At 39.3% G+C, this 24,144-nt stretch overlaps 2 protein-coding genes across 2 annotated transcripts; one reads left to right on the forward strand and one right to left on the reverse strand.

The window, feature by feature from the left end:
• Positions 1-2,112: 2,112 nt before the first annotated feature.
• On the reverse strand, positions 2,113-4,443 carry LOC104241143 (uncharacterized). The gene is made up of 2 exons (XM_009796062.2): positions 2,892-4,443; positions 2,113-2,574 (listed from the first exon to the last, which is right to left on the reverse strand). Exons 1-2 carry the CDS (start codon positions 3,892-3,894, stop codon positions 2,540-2,542), a joined length of 1,038 nt encoding a protein of 345 aa, XP_009794364.1. The 5' UTR covers positions 3,895-4,443; the 3' UTR covers positions 2,113-2,539.
• A 17,535-nt stretch (positions 4,444-21,978) lies between these two features.
• LOC138870329 (uncharacterized) lies at positions 21,979-22,710 on the forward strand. The gene has a single exon (XM_070148126.1). The coding sequence runs from the start codon at positions 21,979-21,981 to the stop codon at positions 22,708-22,710; it is 732 nt and encodes a 243-aa protein (XP_070004227.1).
• The last annotated feature ends 1,434 nt before the right edge of the window (positions 22,711-24,144 follow it).

Below are 24,144 nucleotides of genomic sequence, written 5' to 3' on the forward strand. Positions count from 1 at the left end.
GAATCACTGTATGCACTAAGTTGATTAATGGCTCCTGCTTCCATCAATAACCCCATTCCTGGTGCTCCCTTGATGTATCTCACCACTCCCAATGTTGCCTCTATGTGTGATTGTTTGGGCTTTTGCATAAATTAACTCAAGGTTTGTACTGTAAAGCTTATGTCAGGCCTAGTGATAGTTAAGTATAATAACCTTCCTATCAATCTTTGATAAGCTGATTTGTCTTCTAACTCTGAATCTCCTGTCTTCCTAATGCATATGTCATATTCCACTATTGTCAATTTTTGATTCAGCTCTATAGGAGTTGCAATTGGCCTTGTACCTCTCAAACCTGTCTCCGAGATTAATTCCAAAGCATATTTTCTCTGATTGAGTAGGATCCCCTTCTTTGATATTGAGACTTCAATTCCCAAGAAGTATCTTAATGTGCCTAAGTCCTTAACTTTGAACTTACTATGTAAAATTATCTTGGCATCATTAATTAGACTGGCACAACTCCCAATAATTAGTAAATTATCCACATATATCAGTATAATGACCACCTCTTCTCCTTGGTGCTTTGTGAATAAGGAGTGATCAAATGCACTCTGTTTATAGCCATTTCGAATAAGTGCCTCAGTGAGTTTTATGTTCCATTGTCTGGATGCTTGTTTGAGACCATAGAGAGATTTCATAAGCCTGCATACCTTCAACTCCCCCTGCTATTGAAATCCCTGAGGTAACTGCATATAAACCTCCTCATAGAGATCTCCTTGCAGAAAGGCATTGCTCACATCCATTTGATACAGACTCCATCCTTTTGTAGCAGGTATACTAATAATGGTCCTGACTGTGACCATCTTGGCTACAAGGGAAAAAGTGTCATGGTAGTCCAGCCCTTCTTTTTAATTATATCCTTTTACAACCAGCCTTGCCTTGTATCTTTCTACCTGTCCATTAGCTTTGTATTTGATTTTGTATACCCATTTTGACCCAATGGCCTGCTTCCCAATTGGTAAGTCCACTATCTCCCAAGTGTGATTGTCCTCAAGTGCTTTGATCTCCTCCTTCATAGCTGCAACCCATCTGCTATCATTGGAAGCCTGTTGGAAAATGCTGGGTTCAACTTCAACTGAAAAGGCCTACAAATATGCTCGATAACCTGTTGATAGATTAACATAAGTCAAAGTATTAGATAAGGGGTATAGACAGCAACCAGTGAACTTCTTGGTGGTCTGATAATCCTTTAGTCAAACTGGAGGCTTTGATATTCTTGTTGTCTTCCTAGAACCTTGATCATTAACAGGTTCCAGCCTGTTTGTGTGAAGATCAGCAACAATCTATGGTACATTGCTTGGGAGCAATTCAGATGAAATATCTTGCACTTCATGTTCACCTACAACTGCTGCTATATTTGGAGTTGTAGAATTAGTATCCAGTATTTTTGCAACTGGCATATTGACATCTCCTGTGACTAGATTATTGTCTGTGGGTGGAATAGGGATATCTGTGGCTATAGTGGGGTATGATTCTTGTGAATCAGTAGTTGAAACTGATGATGAGTAATCAGGTTGTAATGGCACAATTGTTTGGGTAGGAAAACAGTCTTCTATAGTAGTTGTATTTTCTCTGAAAGGAAAGATATGTTCTCTAAAACTAACATCTCTGCTTACAAAAATGGAGTTAGTTTCCAAGTCAAACAATCTATATCCTTTCTGAACTTCTGAGTACCCTATGAGGACTGATTTCCTTGCCCTATTTGCAAACTTGTCTCCCTTTGGCAAATTACTAGCAAAACATAAACACCCAAACACTTTCAAGTGATCAATAGTAGGTAGTTTGTTATATAGAATCTCATAAGCAGAATTTTCATGTAATAAAGATGTAGGCCATTTATTGATCAAGTATACAACAATTTTAATACAGTCTCCCCAGAACCTGCTAGGAATAGAACTCTGAAAGCTTAATGCTCTAGCTACTTCAAGTATATGCCCGTGTTTCCTTTCCACCACCCCATTCTGTTTGGGTATGTAGGGACAACTGCTTTGATGCATAATACCTAAAGATTCTAATAACTCATTACAGCTAGAATTAAAAAACTCTTTCCCATTATCAGATCTTAATACTTTCACATTCATGTCAAATTGGGTTTTTACCATTATAAGAAAATCTTTCAGCACTGTTACAACTTCAGACTTTGATTGCAATAAGCACACCTAAGTATACCTACTAAAATCATCCACAATTGTAAGGAAATAATGGTTTCTATCATATGTAGGCAATTTGTGAGGACCCCAAACATCAAGATGAATAAGCTGGAAAATACAATTAGTTTTACTACTGCTAAGAGGAAACTTCAATCTGCTTTGCTTAGCTAAAGGACACAATTCACAGTTTTGCTGTAGACTATCTACTGCTATATTCTTCAAGGCAGAAATATGCTTCATTACCATTATTGATGGATGTCCTAATCTCATATGCCAAAGTCTGCTTTTATCATTCCCTTTGGTAACCATTGCTGCTATAGGCTTCTCTCTCCATATAAAGTCCACAATTCTCTCTACCAATCCCCATCACCTTCCCATTGTAAAGACCCTGCAACACACAAAAATTAGGGAAGAATAGGGCACAACACCTCAATTCCTTGGTCAATTTGGAGACTGACAACAACTTAAACTTAAAATCAGGAACATATAAGACATCCTTCAATTCACATCCTCCTAGGATAGATGCATTTCATTTGTGTGTTACTGAACATTTGCTACCTGTTGGAACCTGCACTTTGTGGTTGCTTTGTTGACTAATATTCTCTAAATTAGATAAGATCTCCTTATTACATGTAATATGATGAGATGCTTCTATATTTATTATCCACTCACATAGAGATATATTGGACAATAATGTGGTTATACCTGCCATAAGTGCCTGACAATCACCTGCAGGTGTTTTGTTCAAAAGATCTAATATTTGCTTGTACTGGCTTTCAGTAAAAAATTGTCCAAGTTGTCCTTGAGAGGAACCTGCAGTCTCTTCTGAAATCATGTTAGCATAAACTTTGTTTTCTTGGCCCTGTTGTTTCTTCTTGCTTTTAAAATCAGGAGGATACCCTATGATTTTGTAACAATTTTCCTTGAGATGTCCTTTGTATCCATAATGCTCACAAACAATCCCAATCTTCTTAGCTTTATAGCCTTGATTCTGTCCTGCCAGCATAGTCAAGGGTTCCCTGTTCACTTCAAGCACACCTAACTCACGTTGGCTTTCCTCTTGAATAACCAAAGCATAAGCCTGGTTTACAGTTAGCACTGGTGTTTTCAGTAATATCTGGCTTCTTACTTGGCTATAGATTTCATTAAGTCCAACTAAGAATTGCAGTAAACGTAAATTCTTAAACTGTTCAATGAAAGGTCTCGTCTCTTCACAATCATAACCTGGTGCTGGAACTAACAGATCTATTTCATCCCAAAGGTCTTTCATTTTTGTATAGTTCGATGCTATAGAATCAGTACCTTGCTTTAGCGATCCAATTTGTATCCACAGAAGGTAAAAACGAGTAAGGTTAGATTTATCAAACCTCTCTTTAAACTCATTCCATACTGTCTTTGCATTTGATGCATAGATGATACTCGGCTGTAATTCTGCAGACATTGTGCGTCCTATCCATGAAAGAACTACTGTGTTGCATCTTTCCCATTGATTCGCCAATTCTCCTTTGTAAGAGCTTTTCAAGCAGGTTCCTTCAATGAACCCTAGCTTGTTCTTCACCAAAAGTGCCATCCGCATCGATCTGCTCCACAAACCATAATTTTCAGGTCTAGTGAACTTCATATCGTGCAATGCAACTCCAGGTGTGTCTGTAGATGCTAAAAATAGAGGATGATTTTGATCAATCTGAAGACTCGCTGTTTCTCCCATGGCCGATCAAATTGAAGCTTCTAACGGTGTTCAATGTTCAGATCTTACAGAGTCACATCAACCCGCTCTGATACCATGATTGAATCTAGGCTTGCATGAACAATTAAACCCTAATTTCTAGAAAATTCAGAGAATGAAGAAAGAAGGAAGAAGAGAAGAAATTGATTTCTAATTTTGTTATCACTGTACATTCCAATGCACAGTATTTAACTATCTTCTAACAACTTAACTAATCACTCACGTGTGAATCACATGTGTGAGTGTGTATTGTCTAAAATGCCCTTCTTACATCCTATCTTTTAACTTTCAATAAAGAAAAAGAAAGCTTTAAGAGAAAATAACTTTACAAAACTTTCAGCCTGACCAATTTATACATTAAATAAACGAAAATCTTAAGAATACTTTTTTCTCTTGAGAAAAAGATGCGTAATTAATAAATGATAGAAAGGAGAAGGGGATTGGATGTCAGTTAAGCTTGGGCCCATGCTAGCGCGAGCCTACTTTATAATTTGCAAAGGAACATGTCACTCAAAAAGCACTTTATGAACGGTGGATATCACACTCAATAAATATATATTTAAGAAAATTTTATAATCTTAGGAAAAAACGCTCAGTTGAGTTTCAATGTTTTTAACTTTTAAGTGGAGGAAAATAAAAGAACAAGAGAAATCTCAATATCTCGTTGCAATAATGGAAACTATGCAAGTTCCATTAATCTTTCACTAACCGTTTCAGCCAAAACAAGTGAAGGTTTAAGTAATCGAGAAACTACACTTGATTAAGAAAATTCTTTCTCTTTGGATTGCGTAAAGAAAATGAAATTCTGATTAATGGAATTGATTTCCTTGTTTAATATCCTGCCAAATTCTTGGTTATTTTTTGCCAAAATAAGGGAAATTGTAGTAGCAGAAAGCATAAAATTGCACTACATTCAATGTTTTTGTGTCGTAAACACCGTATTGGAAATATCTAATCACATAAATGAAAAGCTTTGTTTTCTTATAAACTTCTGTGTTCTAATCAAGTACCTAATAAATTGGTATGAATTCAAAAATACGGAAATTAAAATTCTTAGGTTTAAATAGCTGTTAGTTAAAGAATTGATGAAATAATGAAATTTGCATTTGAGTAGAAAGTACTTATGATCGAAAGAGAAATTGTGAATTTTATGTTTGAGCAGAAAATATTTATGATCGAAAGAATTATTAGAGGAATTGTTATACAGAGAAAATCCTATGCTAGCTAAATTCTATGTTTTATTATAATACAAGCTTCATTATCCTATGACCTAATTCTACATTAATCTGTCTAAAAGTTTAAATATTTCCAAAAATGATAGTTTTCTCGAATAATTTAAAATGATATATAATTATATTCTTTTATATTATTTCAGATGTGAGGTGACCTTTTTACAAACTTATCAACTATTTCACAGACAACTAGTCTTTTAATAATTTTATTTACACTAATGGTAAAGAAAATGGACTTTGTGATAACACTAAAAACTAGCTCATGAGATAAATATTGTTTGAGATAATATAAGAAGATAACAACTCTTTTTTTAAACCAATGTAGGATATTCTAACAATCTTGACATGCCGCGGAGGGAAGAACATCATCTTGATGTTCACTAAATCGCTTGTCTAGCCTATGCTTTGAAAGCCTGCATAGGGTACAAAATTGGAAAAAAAAAAACGAGAGGAAGAATCGACGAGACGAGTGTTCTCGAAGAGAAAACTGAGATTGAAAAAGCGTTAGGAGAATTCTAAACTCGAGATGTTAGAAGATGCAAAAGCAATAAGTGCCAAAGCTAATATAATTGCTTTAGCGAGAGCTGCTATCGGTATTGAAAACGTCCTTATTTCTTCGGTTTATTCCATGGTACGAAATCCATCATGGGCAAATAATTATTTGGTTAGATGAAAAATATAGGATTAGGACCCAACATTGGATAAACAGAAAATATGGATGGTATGCCTTTTCATTCATTTCCAAAAGTCAGCTCATGAAGCGAGATCGAATTAACCAAGACCATGTATCAAGTCATTAGCTCATTCCCTACACTAATATGGGACACTCTAATAATTTTGGATAATTTATTTAAGTATCACTTTAATCCAAATTTTTATGTAGATGAAATGGCTGGTAAGAAAATAAAAAGAAGGAAGAAGAAACAAATAGATTTTACTTTAATAGAATGCATACAATATGATATTTTATTTACTTAAAAACTTTCCAAAAACAACAGAATTTGCTTGGTGGGTAATGCACATGCATTGAACATTAAAAAACAACAAATGGAAACTAAAACCAAAGTTGATAAAGGGAATACACAAAAAAACACACATGGGGGCACCATGTTATGTTCTGAGAGTTTAGAGAATGAATGAAAAGAGATAAGATTGAAAATGTTTTTAATAAAAAACACATGATACCTTCACTATGTCTTTTGTGCATTACATGTGATTTGGTTCAATCCTATGCTTACTTGTACACCACATACTCCAAATAAAGTAGGAGAATTACATTTAACATGATTATAATTAATTGCATGAGGAATATGCAATTATGAAAAGGGTTCGGTGGATGAGGTTACATCATACAATGCCCCCTCCCCTCTCACACCCTCACCCCCCCTCCCCCCACACCCAAAAAACCCACCGATGATGAGAATAGTGGAGGCGCATTAGTTTTTAATATCCTTGATGGAAACTAGATTGTATTGCCTGTACTAATTATATATATATATATATATATATATATATATGGTCATAGAGGGGGAGGTCATAAACATCTATATCGTAAAATTAATTTTCGACGAAATGAAAAAAAATATATGGTAGAATCGTAACCATAGAATACGACCCTAATCGAAATGCATACATTTGTCTCATACACTATAGGGATGGTGAGAAGAGACATATTTTACATTCTAGAGGGGCTATAATTGGAGATACCATTGTTTCTGGTACAGAGGTTCCTATAAAAATGAGAAATGCTCTACCTTTGAGTGTGGTTTGAACTATTGATTTACGTAATTGGAAATAACCAATTAGGTTTACGACGAAACCTAGAAATCGATCACTGATCCAATTTGAGTATCTCTGCAGGATAGACCTCAACAGAAAATGGAAGAGTAAAGGCAACAAGTGATTGAGTTCAGTAGTTCCTCATATAAAATTATTGACTCTAGAGATATAGTAATATGGAGAAGATAAAATTATTTCAAGCATCGACAAAACCGGAAAATCCCCTTCTTTCAAAGAGAGGAGGACAGGTTATTCACATTTCATTTGATGGTCAGAGGCGAATTGAAAGTTAAGCAGTGAGAATTCTAAAGATTCCTCAAGGAAAAAATAGAGATGTTTTCTATGTCACCCATAATATATGGAAGTATCGACGTAATTTCATAGAGTCATTCGGTCTGAATACTACATAAAGAACATAAGCCAGATGACAAAACGGGAAGACCCAGGATGTAGAAGATCATAACATGAGTGATTCGGCATATATATATGAAGAACATAAGCCAGATGACAAAACGAGAAGACCCAGGATGTAGAAGATCATAACATGAGTGATTCGGCAGATTTGGACTCATATATATATCCACCCATGTGGTACTTCATTCTACGATATATATAAGATCCATATATATATACATATACATATACATATATATATATATATATATATATATATATATATATATATATATATATATATATATATATATATATATATATTACCGCAAAAATGGTAATAACAATTAAATTTGATTTTGTAGTTCTAAAAATACGTGATCTATTTTTATGCTAGCTGTTAGGCAATGAATGATAAGTAAAAGATTAGAAAGCAAGATTATAGCTTAGAGACGATATGACAATTGAACCAAACAGCTGGAGATCGGGGCCTCGAGATGTCGTATATGAGGCCTCGGGGTCGAGTTGGGCGGCCGACTTAGAGCGATCGAGGGAGGACTAACAGCTATGAGAGCTACGATGATGACTCTTTATGATCAATGATAAGTAATAAATGATGAACAATAAATAGAACACAATGAATGTAAGCAATAAATGAAAGTAACGAGATCAAGAGAATATGTTAGAGAGCAGAGAGAGTATTCTTGTGTATTTAGTGTTGAGCAGCAGAACCTTACAAAATGACAAGGATCCCCTTTATATATGAGGGGAATCCTAGTATGGTACACGTACATTTATTACAAAGATATGAGGTTGATACAACTATTTAATTCCTTGGTAGGGTGCATGTCAACCTGCCAACTCCCATTTAGTGCCTAGGGAACTCCCCACTTTTCTATGGCCGTCGTCGAACCGTATTGTCTCTAAGTCAAGCATTTTAGAGACTCTACGAGATCACACTTCGAGCCCTTCCTCGGGCTTTAAGAGGCACATCTTTCGAGCCCTAAAATGATCAAAAAATCGGTCCCTCAGATTTTGCTGTATACAGATAGTCACCCGCGTTTTCTAGAATAAGATGATGGGAAACAATTTTGAATTTTTGCACTCGCCATGACGTCAGCCAGTCAGGGCATTAAATGTCGTTATTCAACGGCCACATAAAGGTCATTGTCAGCATGACTATTGAAGAACTATGAACCGCTATTGGCTATTCTGCTGCCCATGCGGCTTCTATAAATACCCCAATTGCTTAGTGACTCTCACTTTAGTGATTCCTTCAAGCTTTCGGAGCCAGATCCATCTTCCTCTATGCCCCTTTTATCCTGTGCTATTTGTTTCCTGCCTTCCTTCTAGAGAAAAAGAAATTTTTTAGTTACGATGGCCAGAACCTTTAAGACGGTGCCTCGGAAAGACAAAGCTACCTCTTCATCCCGAGTATCCAAGAATAAATCCAAGGGTAATCCCAAAGTGGCTCCTACCGTCAAACAATGTACAACCACCGAGTTTGATAGTATAAAGGATTTTCCATCGAGAGACCTTCATCTACGTCGGGCCGATGCGAACATGTGTCCCGGTTCATTAACATTATGAACGATATAGACAGAGAGCGGGCTGACTGTCAATGGGTAAAGAAAGTGCTGGTTGAGATCCCTAGACCTAACGAGAGCATAATAGACCATAAGGCCAATTTTCTTTATGTATATACATACCCGTTCACCTTGGGCCCTGTCGACTCCTCGAACCCTTCTTCTCTGGCTATAGACTTGGTCATTCTCGACTTCTGTTGTAAATACCGGGTGACATTTGCCAAATTTACCCCTGTTTCTAGAGGATAGTTTACATGTTTCGCCTACTTTTCCAGCAAAGTCAAGGATACGGCTTTTATCCTAGATCATTTGATCAGGCTTTACAGCCCCTGTCTTTTTCGAGGCTTGATCAAGCTTCACACTCGATCTTTGAAACCCTTTTTCTCGAGTATCGATGAGCATAAGAATCGTGGGTGGATGAGTCGATTTGTCCGAGTGAAGACCTCGAACATTATTATAGCTAAATAGATGCTGTTCCCGGAGGAGAAGAACATGAAGCGTAAGTGCTTTTTCTTTGAGCATGCTTTATTTTCTTCTTACCTTCTTCACAAAAAACTAACTTTCCCTTTGCTCACACAATCGCCCTTTAGTATCCCGAATCTGTTCCGGGCCTGTTGGGATGGATTAGTGGATTAGATGCCTTGTTCCCCTATCCCGAGCGTTCTTGGCCTGAGTTGGCTAAAACGCAGTGGGTGGCCAAGAATCATGGTAAGCTCCTTCTTGCTGCCTCTATCGTGTTATGATATTTTCTTCCTCATATCCCCCGTGCTGATGAATTTTGATTACTATGCTTGCGTAGGTCTTGGCGAAGGATTGCTGATGAGACCGCCTCCCGATGGCGAGGAAGAGGCTTCGAATCCTGATAAGGGCAAGAAGAGGAAAAAAGGGGCGGCCGCTGAGTCCCTTGTGGCAAAGAAACCTAAGTTGCGCAAACCCCAATCCGCTGCCGGGACCTCAGCCTCAGCTTCTAGAGCAAGTCCCAGTACTGGGGATGAAGATGACGATAATGATGATTACTGTTTGGTACAGAGGACTAGGTCGAGCGCGGATGTCCTGTAGGCGTCTGGGCCAAAGGCTGCTGAATTGGGAACGGTTGATTCAGGTCGATCCCTTGCTGCGGAGACCCTCGAGGAGGGTGTGGACACGGTTCCTGAGCCCCTGGTCAGTCATGGTGCAGTTCCTATCGAGGAGACCGCTGCTGCTGGTTCCACAAGGTCCGAGCCAGGAGCTTTTCGAGGGCAGAATTTGCCCCTTGGTGATATCGATGCCCTTGGTGGCCTTAATTTGGGTCCTCGATTCTCGCCTGAGGAATTCAGGGATGCACAGGACCCAAAGGTTACCAACATGGGGGGCCCTCTCGAAGGGGGAGATGAGCTTGACAACTTTCTCGATGGTGTTGGTGAAGGCATTGATCTCGACGCTCCCGATGCATTCGAGGAGGCGGAGAGGCTCTATCAGCACGTGATAACCTTTACTTGCATGCTTTTATTGCTTTAAGTATTTCTCCCTATTTTTCTGACTCCTTTGCTTTGTTGTAGGCCAAGAAAATGTACGACCACACTATCTCTAAGCTGTGATATGAGCATAGGAAGGAGGTCGAAGGCCTCACCTTGGGGCTGAAGGAGTCGGAGGCTTCCTCTGCCCGAAAGGGGGAAGAATTAAACGAGCTTCAGGCGAATTTGGAGGGAGTGCTCTGAGAAAAGGCTGGCCTTGCCGAGCAGGTAACTTGGTGTTCAGAAACTCATTCGTCATCCTCACAATTCAATGCTTACCGATTTCGGGATGAAGTTGCTGCTATGAACGCGGAGATCCTCGAGATGAGGAGGCGAAACAAGGTCATGGCCTCGTAGTTGACATTAGACCAGGATATTCTTCGAAATGCCCGAGAAGAGGCTACTGCATTGTCTGTGGCTAAATACGAGGTCGAAGAGAATGCCGCTACGTACCTGAAAGATGCCGCCACTGTGAATAAACTAGCTCGAGAAATATTAGAGAAGGACGAGCAAAAAATGGCTTGGACTGTCGCTTGCGCACGTGCCAAGGCAAGGAGGCAAGCCCTAGAGGAAACCAATGCTAAAGGTGTTGATCTCTCAACTGAGATAGAGGAGGCCCGAGATTTGGAGGAAGAATTGGCACTCTTGGTCACTTTGGACGAGGATGCCGGAAATGGTTTAGAGAGCAGCGGTGATGAAGAGTAGACCTACGTCGCCTTTCCTTCTCTTTTTTCTTTTTGTGTATGAACTTTTAGGGGGAAGAGTCTTATAAAGGCGCCCCTTGTAAATATATTTTTGGTGATGCAAGAGAATTCTTCTGCTTCAATTCCTCAAGTTTATTTTTGTTGCTTACGTAGAGTTAGCTTGTTGAGTTTTGATGTAGGCTCTTCGGAATCCATATTTGGGACCATTAGGACCCTCGAGATCGGGCGCCATTTCGAGATTAGGTCGATAGCTTCTTTGGGGTCGATGTTTATAATAGTAGAAATCCGCGGGGTCTCAACATCGCCAAGGTATTGTACGATAGCATTATTTATGCGGCACGTTTGTGGAGCGACCGGAGTGGTCCCACTGGTACATCTCCCAAAAAGGTGGTGCTGACGTGGTTAGAATTAATTAGTCTTCAAAATAGGCGGACAGTCGTCGCTCGCCCCTATATATGCATTTGCTCATCTCTTAACTGAGGATTCCGCTACTCTGAATAGCTATCCCTCTCTAAGAGCCTGTATTCTTTGTGCTAGTTCTCTCGTCATTTCAACTCAAAGCCTTCGCCCAAATTTTCATCTTCCTCTTTCTATCTTACCGTAGTCATGGCTGCTACGTCGAAATTCATCCATCAAGGAGAGGAGAGTTCTACCTCTGCTTCGTGTCCGGATAGTGGTACACCGCCGATGTACGACAAGCTGACATCGAGGTGCTTTGTCTCGAAGAGGGACTTTTCATTAGTGAAACCTCCCAATGTCCTGGGAAACCAGGAGCATGCGTCGAGGTTTATCTTATCGATAAGGGAGGGGCATCTTGAGGCAGTCAGAGAAGACTGCGGATGGGGGAGAGAGGTGGTGTTGCAGGCACCTTCCATGGAAGAGAGCATCATGGCTCATGTCGAGGGGTTCTTGAGCGTGTATACGTACCCCTTCACATTAGGTCCTGTCGACAGGGTCGTGCTCGACTTTTGTAGGAGGTATCAGGTTACCTTGGTGCAGGTTCACCCATACCTTTGGAAGATAGTGTTGATGATAAGGTACTTTGCGGACAAGGCCGGGCTCGAATTCACCCTTATTCATCTCGTCAGGTTATATCGGCCTTTGAACTACCAGGGATTGATTACTCTGTAACGTCAATCTACCCGGCCCCTCACTGTTAACGACGAAGAGGACGAGGATCGGGGATGGATGATTCGATTTGTTAGAGTACGGACAGTCGATATTATCCCTGGAGAGTTTCTGCCATTTCCTGAGAAATGGAATTTCACACGTAAGTGGTACACTTGTGCTTTTACTATTTTTGTACATAGTGGAGGCGAGCTCCGTGAAGATGTTCTTCTTTTTGCTTTCTGTAGCGGTCCCTTGGCTGCCGAACGAGATTCCTGGTCTGACAGAATGGTCTCGTAAGCTGGCAGCTTGCTCGACTTATGACAAGTGCAAATGGTATGACCTGTCCAAGGGGAAATGGGAGGCAAAACATCATGGTAGGTGCTTAGTGGCTTGTTTTCTCAGAAAGGTACTTTCTTTACAGCGTGCTGATTCTGCCAACGCAGGTGTTGGAGAATTTTCCGAGATAAGGCCGTGTCCCCTAGGGGAGGAGGAGAGATTACCGACCTCGGGGTCGAGTATCGATAATAAACGGAAAGAGCCTTTGAGGTATGAGGATGCTCGCAGCGAGGCAAGTCCTTTTCTGAGGTTCAGAAGAGGTGAGTCGACCGTTCCCATCGAAGGTATTTCGAGGGACACGAGTTATCTATCACCTCCCTCTTCTCCTACCGAAGTCACTTCGGGGGAAACTAAGCCACCGGATGTATGCTTGGCCTTTAGTGAGGCTTAACGGCTTAACTTCATTTTAGGCTTTGATAGCCGGTGTAGGCTTTTTTCGGTTTCGCTTATTCCCTTTATTATTAAACTTTCTTATGTAGGCCTTTGACAAGCTTAAGTCCGAGCTACTTCGCCGTGAGGACAGGCTGCGAAAGGCTTTGGATGGGGAGAAATCCCTTAGGTTCCTTTGCACGAAAAAGGAAGATGAGCTGGCATGCCTGCGGTATAAGGCGGATCGAAGTCGGAACTTCGAAGACTATCTTAAAAGACAGGTAACCTTTGCTTCGAGCCAACGCATGCTCCTCCTTCTGCTTTTGCAGGCTAATATTTTCCTCTTTCAGTTGTAGAGAAAAATGGAGGACCTGGAATGACTCAGGGGTGAATTTGTCCAGTTTAAGTGTGAGCGTGACGAGCTAAACGCCTAGGTCGAGACCAGAAAGATGCCTTGGCCAAGGCCTCCGCCCTTGAGGTGCAATTCCAAAACATTCGTGCGAACAACCTGGTCCGAACGAGCATGAATGCAAGGCTCAAATCGAAAATTTTAAAGATGAAGACAGAGATCATAGATGCCCTGGCCGAAGCCGTAATGAGCCAAACTAAGGCTGACAAGAAAGTGGCGGTCTACTTGAAGGACGTTGCTGATGATCGAGCTGAGCTTATAAGGGCTCTCGATCGTGAGAGCAGATGCAAGGAGTATGCACGGTGCAAATCTCAAAGGGAAACTCTCGAGGATATCCATGCTAGGGGCTTTGATCTCTCGGAAGAGATAAAGCACGAAAAGTCAGACGAATATGATGCTAAGCTCTTTCTGTCTGATGCTGAAGATAACGAGAAAGAGACCGATGGGTCGTAGTCCTTGAGAGGGACGTAGATTAGGCCTTTCCTTTTCTGATTTTGTATATAGTACTTTCAAAGTACATTGTAAATGGAGCTTGTATTTTTTCACATACATGTATAAAAGGAAATCTTATGGTTTTGTTTTTCGTACACTTTTCCTTTAGCCTTGATATTTGTCAGTCGTTAGCCGGATGAATTGGTCTTTGGCTTAAAAGGAATCATAAGATTCATAGTATGGCCCTGGGGCTTATTAGGCTGGCCCGTAGGCTCTTAGGCGCTTTGGTTGGTACGACCTTTTAGTATAAGCCGGCATTTGAGCTCTTATGCTTTTGCCCTTAGGAATATTTAGTTAACTGTTTTGGGTTCAGTCTCTGAGTCAGGTTTCGACTCGAGCTCATTTGACCCTCAAGTTTTTGAATTTAAAGCCGGCCTTTAAGCTCTTACGTGTTCGGTCGGTATAACCTTTAGTATGGGCTAACGATAATGGCTCTTACGCATTGGGTCGGTACGACCTTTATATGGGCTGGCGACAGTGGCTCTTACGCATTTAGTCGGTACGACCTTTTATATGGGCTGGCGATAATGGCTCTTACGCATTGGGTCGATACGACCTCTAGTAGGCTTTATTTTTCCTTCGTTAAGGACTTTTGAAGTTTGTGTTTTCCTAACTCTTTGACGGTTTGATAAAAACCTCGATTGTGAGTCGTTATATGGTGATAATTGAGCACCTCAGGAGGTTTGTCTTGGTGGCTGAGTATCTCGAAGCCTATAGTTTGGAATTGACATGGTCGAAGCTCTTTTGCCTGTGTCAAAGGTAGCATGTTTAACTGGTTCTTTTTGAAGTATTTTCAAAGTAATTGAAGGCTTGCGATTTTATAGCGATGGTCGAGTGTCCCTAAGCCGCATTAATTTGGTTGGTATAGCCTTGTGACCATAGTCATTGTGTTTGGCCAGAGCCTTTCAGTCTCCGAGTGAAGTAGTTTCGACATCTATATCGAGGGTATGCCTTTTTAGGGGTATTACAAGTTCGATATATAGCCTTAACTTTAAGATCGGGATTATGCCTTTTGTAAGGTCTTACAAATTTTACATGCCTTTGAGGTCTTACAGTTTTGATTACTTGGTACAAGTATGGTTCATGCCTTGTTTGAGGTCTTACAGTTTTGGTCACTTGGTACAAGTGTGATTCATGCCTTGCTTGAGGTCTTATAGTTTTGGTCACTTGGTACAAGTGTGATTCATGCCTTGCTTGAGGTCTTACAGTTTTGGTACAAGTGTGAGTCATACCTTGCTTGAGGTCTTACAGTTTTGGTCACTTGGTACAAGTGTGATTTATGCCTTGCTTGAAGTCTTACGAGACCGAGGTTGCCTGCATGTGGTCTTATGACCTCGGGTTTTGACAAGTCGATGGGGGTGTCGATTGGCGGCAGTCCCCCGAGTCATCTAGAGTTTCTTGGCTCGGGACCCATTTTTTGTAAACTTGGTATTGCCTCATTGAGGGCTTACGATTTCGGAGTTTCCGACCTGGAGGTCATGTGGCCTTGAGTTTTCGACGCTAGTCCCCGAGTGTTCGGGATGTTTTTGGTTTTGGGGCCGTTTTGTGATCTTGATGTTGCCTCATTGAGGGCTTACGAGTTTGAAGACCCACAAGTACCCATTTAATTTGAAACGTATTGACAAGGAAAGAGATTACCAGTGCGTCATTGTAAGCCTGAGACAAGGTCTCGATGTCCTCGCCGCTGAATGTGAGAGCGTACTCGGGTATGTAACCTCGAGTTTGCTTTTCTCTAGTGATGGATATTTTTGTTCTTCTGATCATGGGTTATTGTGGAGCATCGATGCCTCCCAAGATCATGTGGATGACATGTTGTGGCTCATTTGTTTCGTTCTTCTTGGTCGTCTCTTGTTCCCGGAACTAATTTTTGGCTCGGTCACTGAGGAACTCTCGAAGGTGACCTTTGCTGAGTAGTCGGGCTACTTCTTCCTAGAGTTGCCGGCAATCCTCGGTCTTGTGACCATGCATGTTGTGGAATTCAGACACTAAGTTATAATTCCTTTGTGAAGTATTTGATTGTACAGGCCTTGGCCATTTGGTGTCTCTAATTTTACTGATGGCGAACACGATGTCTGATACGTCGACGTTGAAGCTGTATTCTGACAAGCGAGGTGCCTCCATCAGCCCTGTGTGCCTATCGTACCTAGCTCTGCTGACAAGTCCACGAGGGTTCTGACCTCGATCTATTCTTTGGTCATTGCAGGATATGTTTTGCCTTGGGCATTTCTTCTATCTTCGGTGTATGGTTGGCATCTCTCTTTGTTCGGCTTTGACTCATTTGACAGAATTAGGATATACCGAGCCCAAGGGGGTTCCTAGTTGGTCATCTTCGACCCTGATCTTTGATTGATATTGGTTGTGAACATCCGACCAAGTCATGGTGGGGTATTCAACCAGATTTTGTTTCAGCTGTTTCGAAGCCACCGAGCTTCGTTCATTCAAACCTTGAGTGAAGGCCTACACCGCCTAGTCGTCAGAGACCGGTGGTAGTTCCATGCATTCCATTTGAAAGCGAGATACGAACTCTCGCAGCATCTAGTTCTCCCTTTGCTTGATCTTGAAGACGTCGGATTTCCTTGTAGCTACCTTGATGGAACCGACATGTGCCTTTATGAAAGAATCTGCCAGTATGGCAAATGAGTCTATGGATTTAGAGCTAGGTTGTGATACCACATCATGGCCCCTTTCGAGAGTGTTCCCCTGAACTTCTTCAACAGGACGGATTCAATTTCATCGTCCCTCATGTCATTTCCCTTCACCGCACAAGTGTAAGCAGTGACGTGCTCATTGGGGTCCGAGGTTCCATTATACTTTAGAAGGTCAGGCATTCTGAACTTCTTCGAAATGGGTTCCGGGGTAGCTTCCTGCGGGAATGGCTTTTGTACACACTTCTTCGAATCTACACCTTTCAGGACCGGGGGTGCCCAGAATTTGGTCAACCCTAGAATTGTAGGTCTCTACCTTCTTATTGTTGGCTTTTATCTTTTTCTCGCCTGACTCGATACTCTTTGTGAGGTCCTCGAGCATCTTTATGAGGGCGGGGTCGGCTACCGACCCATTGTTACTTGATCTTTTCGGTACCTGCTGGCTGGGGAATCCCTTTATGGTGCTACCATGCTGGGAGTTTTCTGGTGACTTTGCAGCTTAGCAATTGCCAGCTATTGTGCCTGTAACATTTCAAAAATAACGTGAAGGCTAACTTCCCGTTCTTCCCTAGTTGACGTACGCTCATGTTAGTATGGGAGCTTATATCAACGTGTTAGGCATAGCGTGAGACTGCATCCACGGGAATTGGTTCTGGTTCATTCTCAAGGTTTCGTGGTGGTACACCAATACCTGGAACATCCACGCCGTTCTCTCCGTGGTCTTCAAGATTGTTGTTTTCACGTGCGTTTATTGAGTTAGGCATTTTGGCCTGAAATCAAAGATCTTGGATAAGAAAAAGTGTGAAAGGTAACTTGCGTTATGTAGTTAAACCAGCAAGAAAATAATCGCTATTATTTTTAGCCCCATGGTGGGTGCCAAACTGTTTACCGTGAAAATGGTAACAACAATTTTATTTGATTTTGTGGTTCTAAAATACGTGATCTATTTTTATGCTAGTTGTTAGGCAATGGATGATAAGTAAAAGATTAGAAAGCAAGATTATAGCTTAGAGACGATATGACAATCGAACCAAATGGCTGGAGATCAGGGCCTCGAGCTATCGTATATGAGGCCTCAGAGTCGAGTTGGGCGGTCGGCTTAGAGCGATCGACGGAGGACTACCAATTATGAGATATACAATGATGACTCTTTATGATCAATGATAAGTAATAAATGATAAACAATAAATAGAACACATTGAATGTAAGCAATAAATGGAAGTAACCAGATCAAGAGAATATGTTGGAGAGCAGAGAGATTATTCTTGTGTATTTAGTGTTGAGCAATAAAACCTTACAAAATGACAAGGATCCCCTTTATATATGAGGGAAATCCTAGTATGGTTCAAGTGCATTTATTATAAAGATATGAGATTGATACAACTATTTAATACCTTGGTACGGGCGCATGTCAACATGTCAACTCCCATCAAGTGCCTAGGAAACTCCCCACTTTTCTACGGCCGTTGTCGACCCATATTGTCTCTGAGCCAAGCATTTTAGAGACTCTACAAGATCGCACTTCGGGCCCTTCCTCGGGCTTTAAGAGTCGCATCTTTCGAGCCCTGAAATGATCAAAAAATCGGTTCCTCGGATTTTACCTTATACAGATAGTCCCCGCGTTTCCTAGAATAAGATGATAGGAAACAGTTTTGAATATTTGCACTCGCCATGACGTCAGCCAGTCAGGGCATTAAATGCCGTAATTCAACGACCACACAAGGGTCGTTGTCAGCACGACTATCGAAGAACCTGCAAACCGCTATTGGTTGTTCTGCTGCCCATACGACTTCTATAAATACCCCAATAGCACTCGCACTTTAGTGATTACTTCAAGCTTTCGGAGCCAGATCCATCTTCCTCTACGCCCATTTATCTTGTGCTCTTTGTTTCCTGCCTTCCTTCTCGAGAAAAAGAAATTTTTATTATGATCATCTACATCTAGAAAGTCGTATGCTTTGGAAGAAACTTATACAATTTTGGAAGAGGGTTTGATTGATCAAAAGAAGAATCTACTTCAACCGATATGACTTTAGGCACGACCATACATCACATATAAATTACACTTGGGTAGGGTGGACAATTAGCTAGAGCAGAGGGTGCTGTAGCGAAACTGATTGCAAAAGAGGGGAAATCGGCCACATTAAAATTAACTTCTGGGGAGGTTTCGTTTGATATCCAAAAACATCTTAGCAACAATCAGACAAGTTGGGAATGTTGGGGTGAACTAGAAAAGTTTAGGTAGAGCCGGATCTAAGCGTTGGCTAGGTAATCGTCCTGTAGTAAGATGAGTAGTTATAAACCCTGTAGACCATTCCCATGGGGATGGCGAAGGGAGAGCCCCATTTGGTACAGAAAAACTCACAACCTCTTGGGGGTTATCCTGCACTTGGAAGAAGAAGTAGAAAAAGGAATAAATATAGTGATAATTTGATTCTTCGTTGCCATAGTAAATAGGAAAGAAAATCTAATTAAATTCTTTTTTTTTTTTTTACAAAAAATTTACAAATAGAAAAAAAAAGGAGCAAGCTTGTGACTCGTTCACTAAAAAAAATTCCTTTGTAGCTAATCATTTATAATAAATTAAAAATTTAAAATTGATAAGCTTAACACAAAAGCAGAAAAAGAAATAATAGTAATTTGGTCCATTATAAAAAAATTGATGACCTTAAATTTCTTTAGAAAGTTACTTTTATATATTGTGTAAGTGTAAAATTTTTAGAGGAATATATATAGTGTGACCTCTTTATAACAACTCTGTAAGAGCACTTCACTGCAATGGTCAAATTTTATTTGGAACTATTTTTCATGTTATGTTATAATGTATGTTTTCTATAACAACACTTCACTGTAGTAACCAAAAAGTATTAGAACAAACTAGGCTCTTATAGAGATGTTTGACTTTATTTTTAGCTGCTCTTAGAAATAGTAGTAACAGTCTCTTGCAGAAATATAGGGTAAGGTTGTGTACGATAGACTCTTGTAGTCCGGTCCTTCCCCGGATCCCGCGGATAGCGAGAGCTTAGTGCACCGGGCCGCACTTTATATATAAAAGTGACTGTGAAATAAGGCAAGTAATCTTCTTTAGTAGGATAATGTGATAATGTAAAAGTGATTACAAAATTAAATTCTTCTTAAAATTTATTAAAAGAATGTTTGATGGGTATTCTCTGTCCATATGAAATTTATATTCCGTTTTGTTTGACCTACTTATTATTTAACTTTTCCTATTGACACTACTCCAACTCTTTGAATTGTATATAATTTGTTAATTTTAAGATCTTTATTTGATTGCTTTCTTAATGAGCTCCACGTCTTCATCAACAGTCGATGATCTGCTTTAATTTCGTTAGCTCGAATGCTGTATATCTCGTCCTTGAAAGTACTTCTTTCTCATGTAAAATTTGAAAATCTTGGAAAGAATATTAAGGCCACGTTTGCTCATAAAAAAAGTTTTCATTTTTTCCATTTTTTTTTTTAAAAAAATGTAGTTGTCTATGAAATTTTGAAAAAAATCGAAAACGAGTTTTTCAAAAATCAAAAAGTGGTTTTGACTAGTTTTTAAAAATTTTTAGAATATTTTTCCCCCACTCACAAAACTGTAACATTTTTTCAAGTAAAATGCATGTCCAAACATAATTTCAAATTCCTAATACCATTTTTCAACTTAACTCCAATACTACTTTTTTCCAAAAAAATTACAATTTTTATGTCCAAACGCCTACTAAATTTCTCTCTATTCTATTGATATTTCTCAATGTGATCAACTTTGTTTTTTGACCATCAAGTCAAGTATTTTGTGATAGGTGTCTTACGAAGAATTTGCTGCTGATAGATCTCACCCAATGTCGTTTCTTTCCTTTCCCCGCCGCCTTCCGTCTTGCAGAAGTAATAAAATAATTAAAATTTATCGTTAATTAGGGGTCAGTTCGAATTTTAAGAACTTTTTGATAGGGAACATATATATATTAGGCTTATCAAATACGAGCTTAATCTAACCAAATTAATGGCAATCATCCAATTAGTCGAACAAGTAAACTGCGAATAACGAATGTTGATAAAATAAAAACTTTGTTACAAAGTCACGTGATGGAGAAATCAAGGCACGTGACAATCAATCTAGCTAGTGACACCCTTGGGAAACCTCTAGATTTTTAAACATTATTGAAGGATATAATGACAACTTTACTAAACACAAATGTTGGATTCATTTCTTCTCTTATGGGAGCACTGCTTTTCTGCCTTTTTGGACTTTAAAGGACTGCTTTTTAAGTGTTCATCGACCAGATTTTTTATTAAAAAGTTAATCTAGTTGGAAGAGTCGGTCGAATCAAATCTAAAAGTGCAGGAAAAATTAAAGGAAGTAATTAAAATAATGTTACGGCATAATATTTTACTAAAATATGAGTTGGTAATTTGGTAGTGACTCGGCTATTTGTCTTCTAATGTCTTTTTGTCTGTTTGGTTTGGATCATATTTATAAAGATTTCCATTATATTGCCATTTTAGTTCCCCACTAGGGAAGCCAAAATAGCGAAACTTTTACTTTTTTTTGTCCTTTTACTATTATCATCTGGTATATATCGACATATATACTAGCTCGACAATTTGTTTTCTTTTTTGGTTTCTCGATATCTAGTATTCATATTAGGGTTGTTATGATTAGAGTTGTATTGTATTTATTTAACTAGTAGCCACATTTATTAGGACGGGCTATGACTATTATTGCAATTAGTTAGTTAGGTTGTTAGTTAGTGTCAGCTTATTAGTTAGTGGTAGTTTAGGCGGTTAGTAGAGATGGCAGCTGTACATGTACAGTGTCTTGTATATAGGCGCACTACTTCTTTCTTTCCAATTAATGAAAAATGATTCTCTCAATCTAAATTCTCTCGAAGCTTTCTCACCGTCTCTGAGATCTATGGCTTTCAGCCATGGCAGTTGAGCTTCAACTCAAATCTCTTTCCGCTAATTCTCAGTTTTGACATGGTATCAGAGCGTAGGCTTCATCTATTGAGGTAATTCATGGTTCCTTACTTCGTTCTCTCTTCAATTTCAAATTGAAGATTTAGGTTTTCTTCGAAATCGTTAATCAATTTTGAAGTTTTGCTCGAAGCTGTAATTCATTGTGACTTCGTGTGATAGCGACGACTTATAGCAATTTCAGTCTGTGATTTTCTCAAAATTGTGTGGTTTTTCTGTGTTGCCTCTGTTGGTTTCATTTTGTCTTCAATTCACGATTCAATCAATTGTGATTTACGATTTGAGCGATGGCTGGAGATAAGAAAAGTGTTGTAGACAAGGATACTTTAGATACCTCGAGTCCCTTGTACATACATCCATCGGAGAGTGCCAGATCAGTATTGGTACCTGTAGCTTTTGATGGCACATGATACAGATCTTGGAGGAGAGGTGTACTTAGAGCTCTCTCAGTGAAAAATAAGGTTGACTTCATAACAGGGAAATGTCAAAACCAGTGATTGGACATGCGACCTTTGATCAATGAAAATGATGTGATGATATGGTGACTTCATGGATGTTAAATTCTCTTTCGAAGGACCTAACAGATAGTTTACAAAATGTGAATAATGCAAAGGAATTATGGCAGGAGTTAGAAGATAGGTATGATCAAACCAACTGTGCGAAACTTTATCAACTTCAAAAGGAAATTAATGACCTAAGTCAAGGAACTCTTGACATAACGGGCTATTATACAAAAATAAAGAAGCTATGGGAAGAGCTGAATGCACTAAATGCACACGCACAATACAACTGTCACTGCACTTGCGGAGCTAAAGCCAATGTGCATAAGGCTGAGCAAGATAGAAGACTGATACCATTTTTGATGGGGCTGAATGAGGTATATACTGCTGTAAGAGGGAGCACATTGATGATGAATCCTCTTCCGAGCATTGCACAAGCCTTTTCTATTCTCATACAAGAAGAGAAGCAAAGGAAAGTTAAACCACACAATCAACAACTCATGATTGAATCTACATCACTGAATGTTAATGGTCTAGGGAACAATAATTTTAGAACAAACTACAACCAACACATGAATACTTCTGGGAACAATAGCTATGGAAGAGGCTATATAGGAAACAAACCTAAACCATTTTATGACTTCTGCAAGAGGCTAGGGCACACCAAGGATAAGTGTTATAAACTTCATATATACCCTCAGAATTTGAAGTACAACAATGGTAACAAGGGAAAGAAGATAACAGTAAATGTATTTGATACAATAAAGTGATGAGATGAATGTGGCAGATGAAGGAGGAAACTTTCAGGAGTAAGGTCGAGCCATGCAACAATTAAGCAAGGAACAGTATGGCCAACTGCTGAGCATATTGGAGAGTTTTAAAAATAGAAACAATGCATACAACTCAGGAAATATCAACATGTCTGGTGGAGCCGTTAACTTTGCAGGTATGACTGCTTGTACCACCTCTGTTGAGCCCAATAAACAGTCTTATGAAAGTTTCAAAGAGAATGTTGATTCCTGGATTCTTGACTCAGGAGCCACTAACCATATGACCTATAGCAAAGCCTCACTAAGCAACATTAAGACTCTAGTTTACCCCTTTTATGTCTCTTTACCAAATGGATATAAAGTAAAGTTGACAATAATTGGAGATGTCATTCTCATTCCTCAATTCACTCTAAAAAGAGTCCTATATGTGCCCAGTTTCAGATTTAATGTGATTTTTGTACATTTATTGATAGTCCAACTTGATTGCATCATCATATTCACTAAATTCTCATGCATTCTTCTATAGGGCCTTTCAATAAGTAAGCCTCTGAAGATTGGTAAAGCTAAGGGCGGTCTCTACTTTCATTGTTCAAGTTCTGGAAAGAACAATTCTTCTGCTGTCACTAAAATTTCCACAACATCACCCACCTACAGTTCTGCACCTAGTGCACCCATCTCAGGTAGTCACAATATCAATAATATACACTACTTACACCACACTTGTGATTCTGCACCTAGTGCATCCATTTCTTCCCATGTTTGAGATAATAAAGGTATACAAGTTGTTTTCAATTCCAAGAATAACTCTTCTAATGAGATAAGCTCAGTGTGCAGTGCATGTACTTCTAATGAAAATCTTGTGGATCACTTATGGCATAATAGGCTGGGTCATGTACCTTTTATCTAGATGTGAGCACGTGATTTTTGTTTTACATGACAATCGCTCCAAAAGAATTAAAAAAATAATAACAAATGGTCCTGCTGTACAAATTGGATTTTTACATGGCACTTTGTTAATTATTTATGATTTTTGCCCATTTTTATTAAAACAAAATACAAAATGTATGTGTCGTGCGTAATGTGAACCGTAATCTGATTGTTAAATAGGAAATCACAAAAATACGCATTTCTTTTGTCCTGATTTGTTGCTTTGTTTAAGTTTACCTACTTTTAACATTTTATACGTGTTAAATAAATATGTTAAGTGTTAATTAATGGTATCTAGTTTTATTTAATTAGGTTGTGTATTTAGGAAATTAGAAATAAAGAAAAAGAGGGAAAAATTTGTTTTAAAACGAATTTGGGCTACAAACATTATAAAATCTGAAGCCCAAATGAACGGCCCAATCCACCAGTCCACACAGCCCACCCCCCAGGCCGCAAAACGACGTAGTTTAACACCAAAACTACGTCGTTTCAATGCCTATCCATCTC

Source organism: Nicotiana sylvestris, chromosome 6 (genome assembly GCF_000393655.2).
Source record: "Nicotiana sylvestris chromosome 6, ASM39365v2, whole genome shotgun sequence".
Taxonomy (NCBI): Eukaryota; Viridiplantae; Streptophyta; class Magnoliopsida; order Solanales; family Solanaceae; genus Nicotiana; species Nicotiana sylvestris.

Bases quoted from the DNA above. Each gene is read 5' to 3' on its own strand.
- LOC104241143 (XM_009796062.2), bottom strand. From the start codon at position 3,894: ATGGGAGAAACAGCGAGTCTTCAGATTGATCAAAATCATCCTCTATTT. The intron at 2,575-2,891 runs GTATAACCACAT...TGTGTGTTGCAG, and splicing joins TTGTCAGGCACTTATGGCAG to GGTCTTTACAATGGGAAGGT.
- LOC138870329 (XM_070148126.1), top strand. From the start codon at position 21,979: ATGGTGACTTCATGGATGTTAAATTCTCTTTCGAAGGACCTAACAGAT.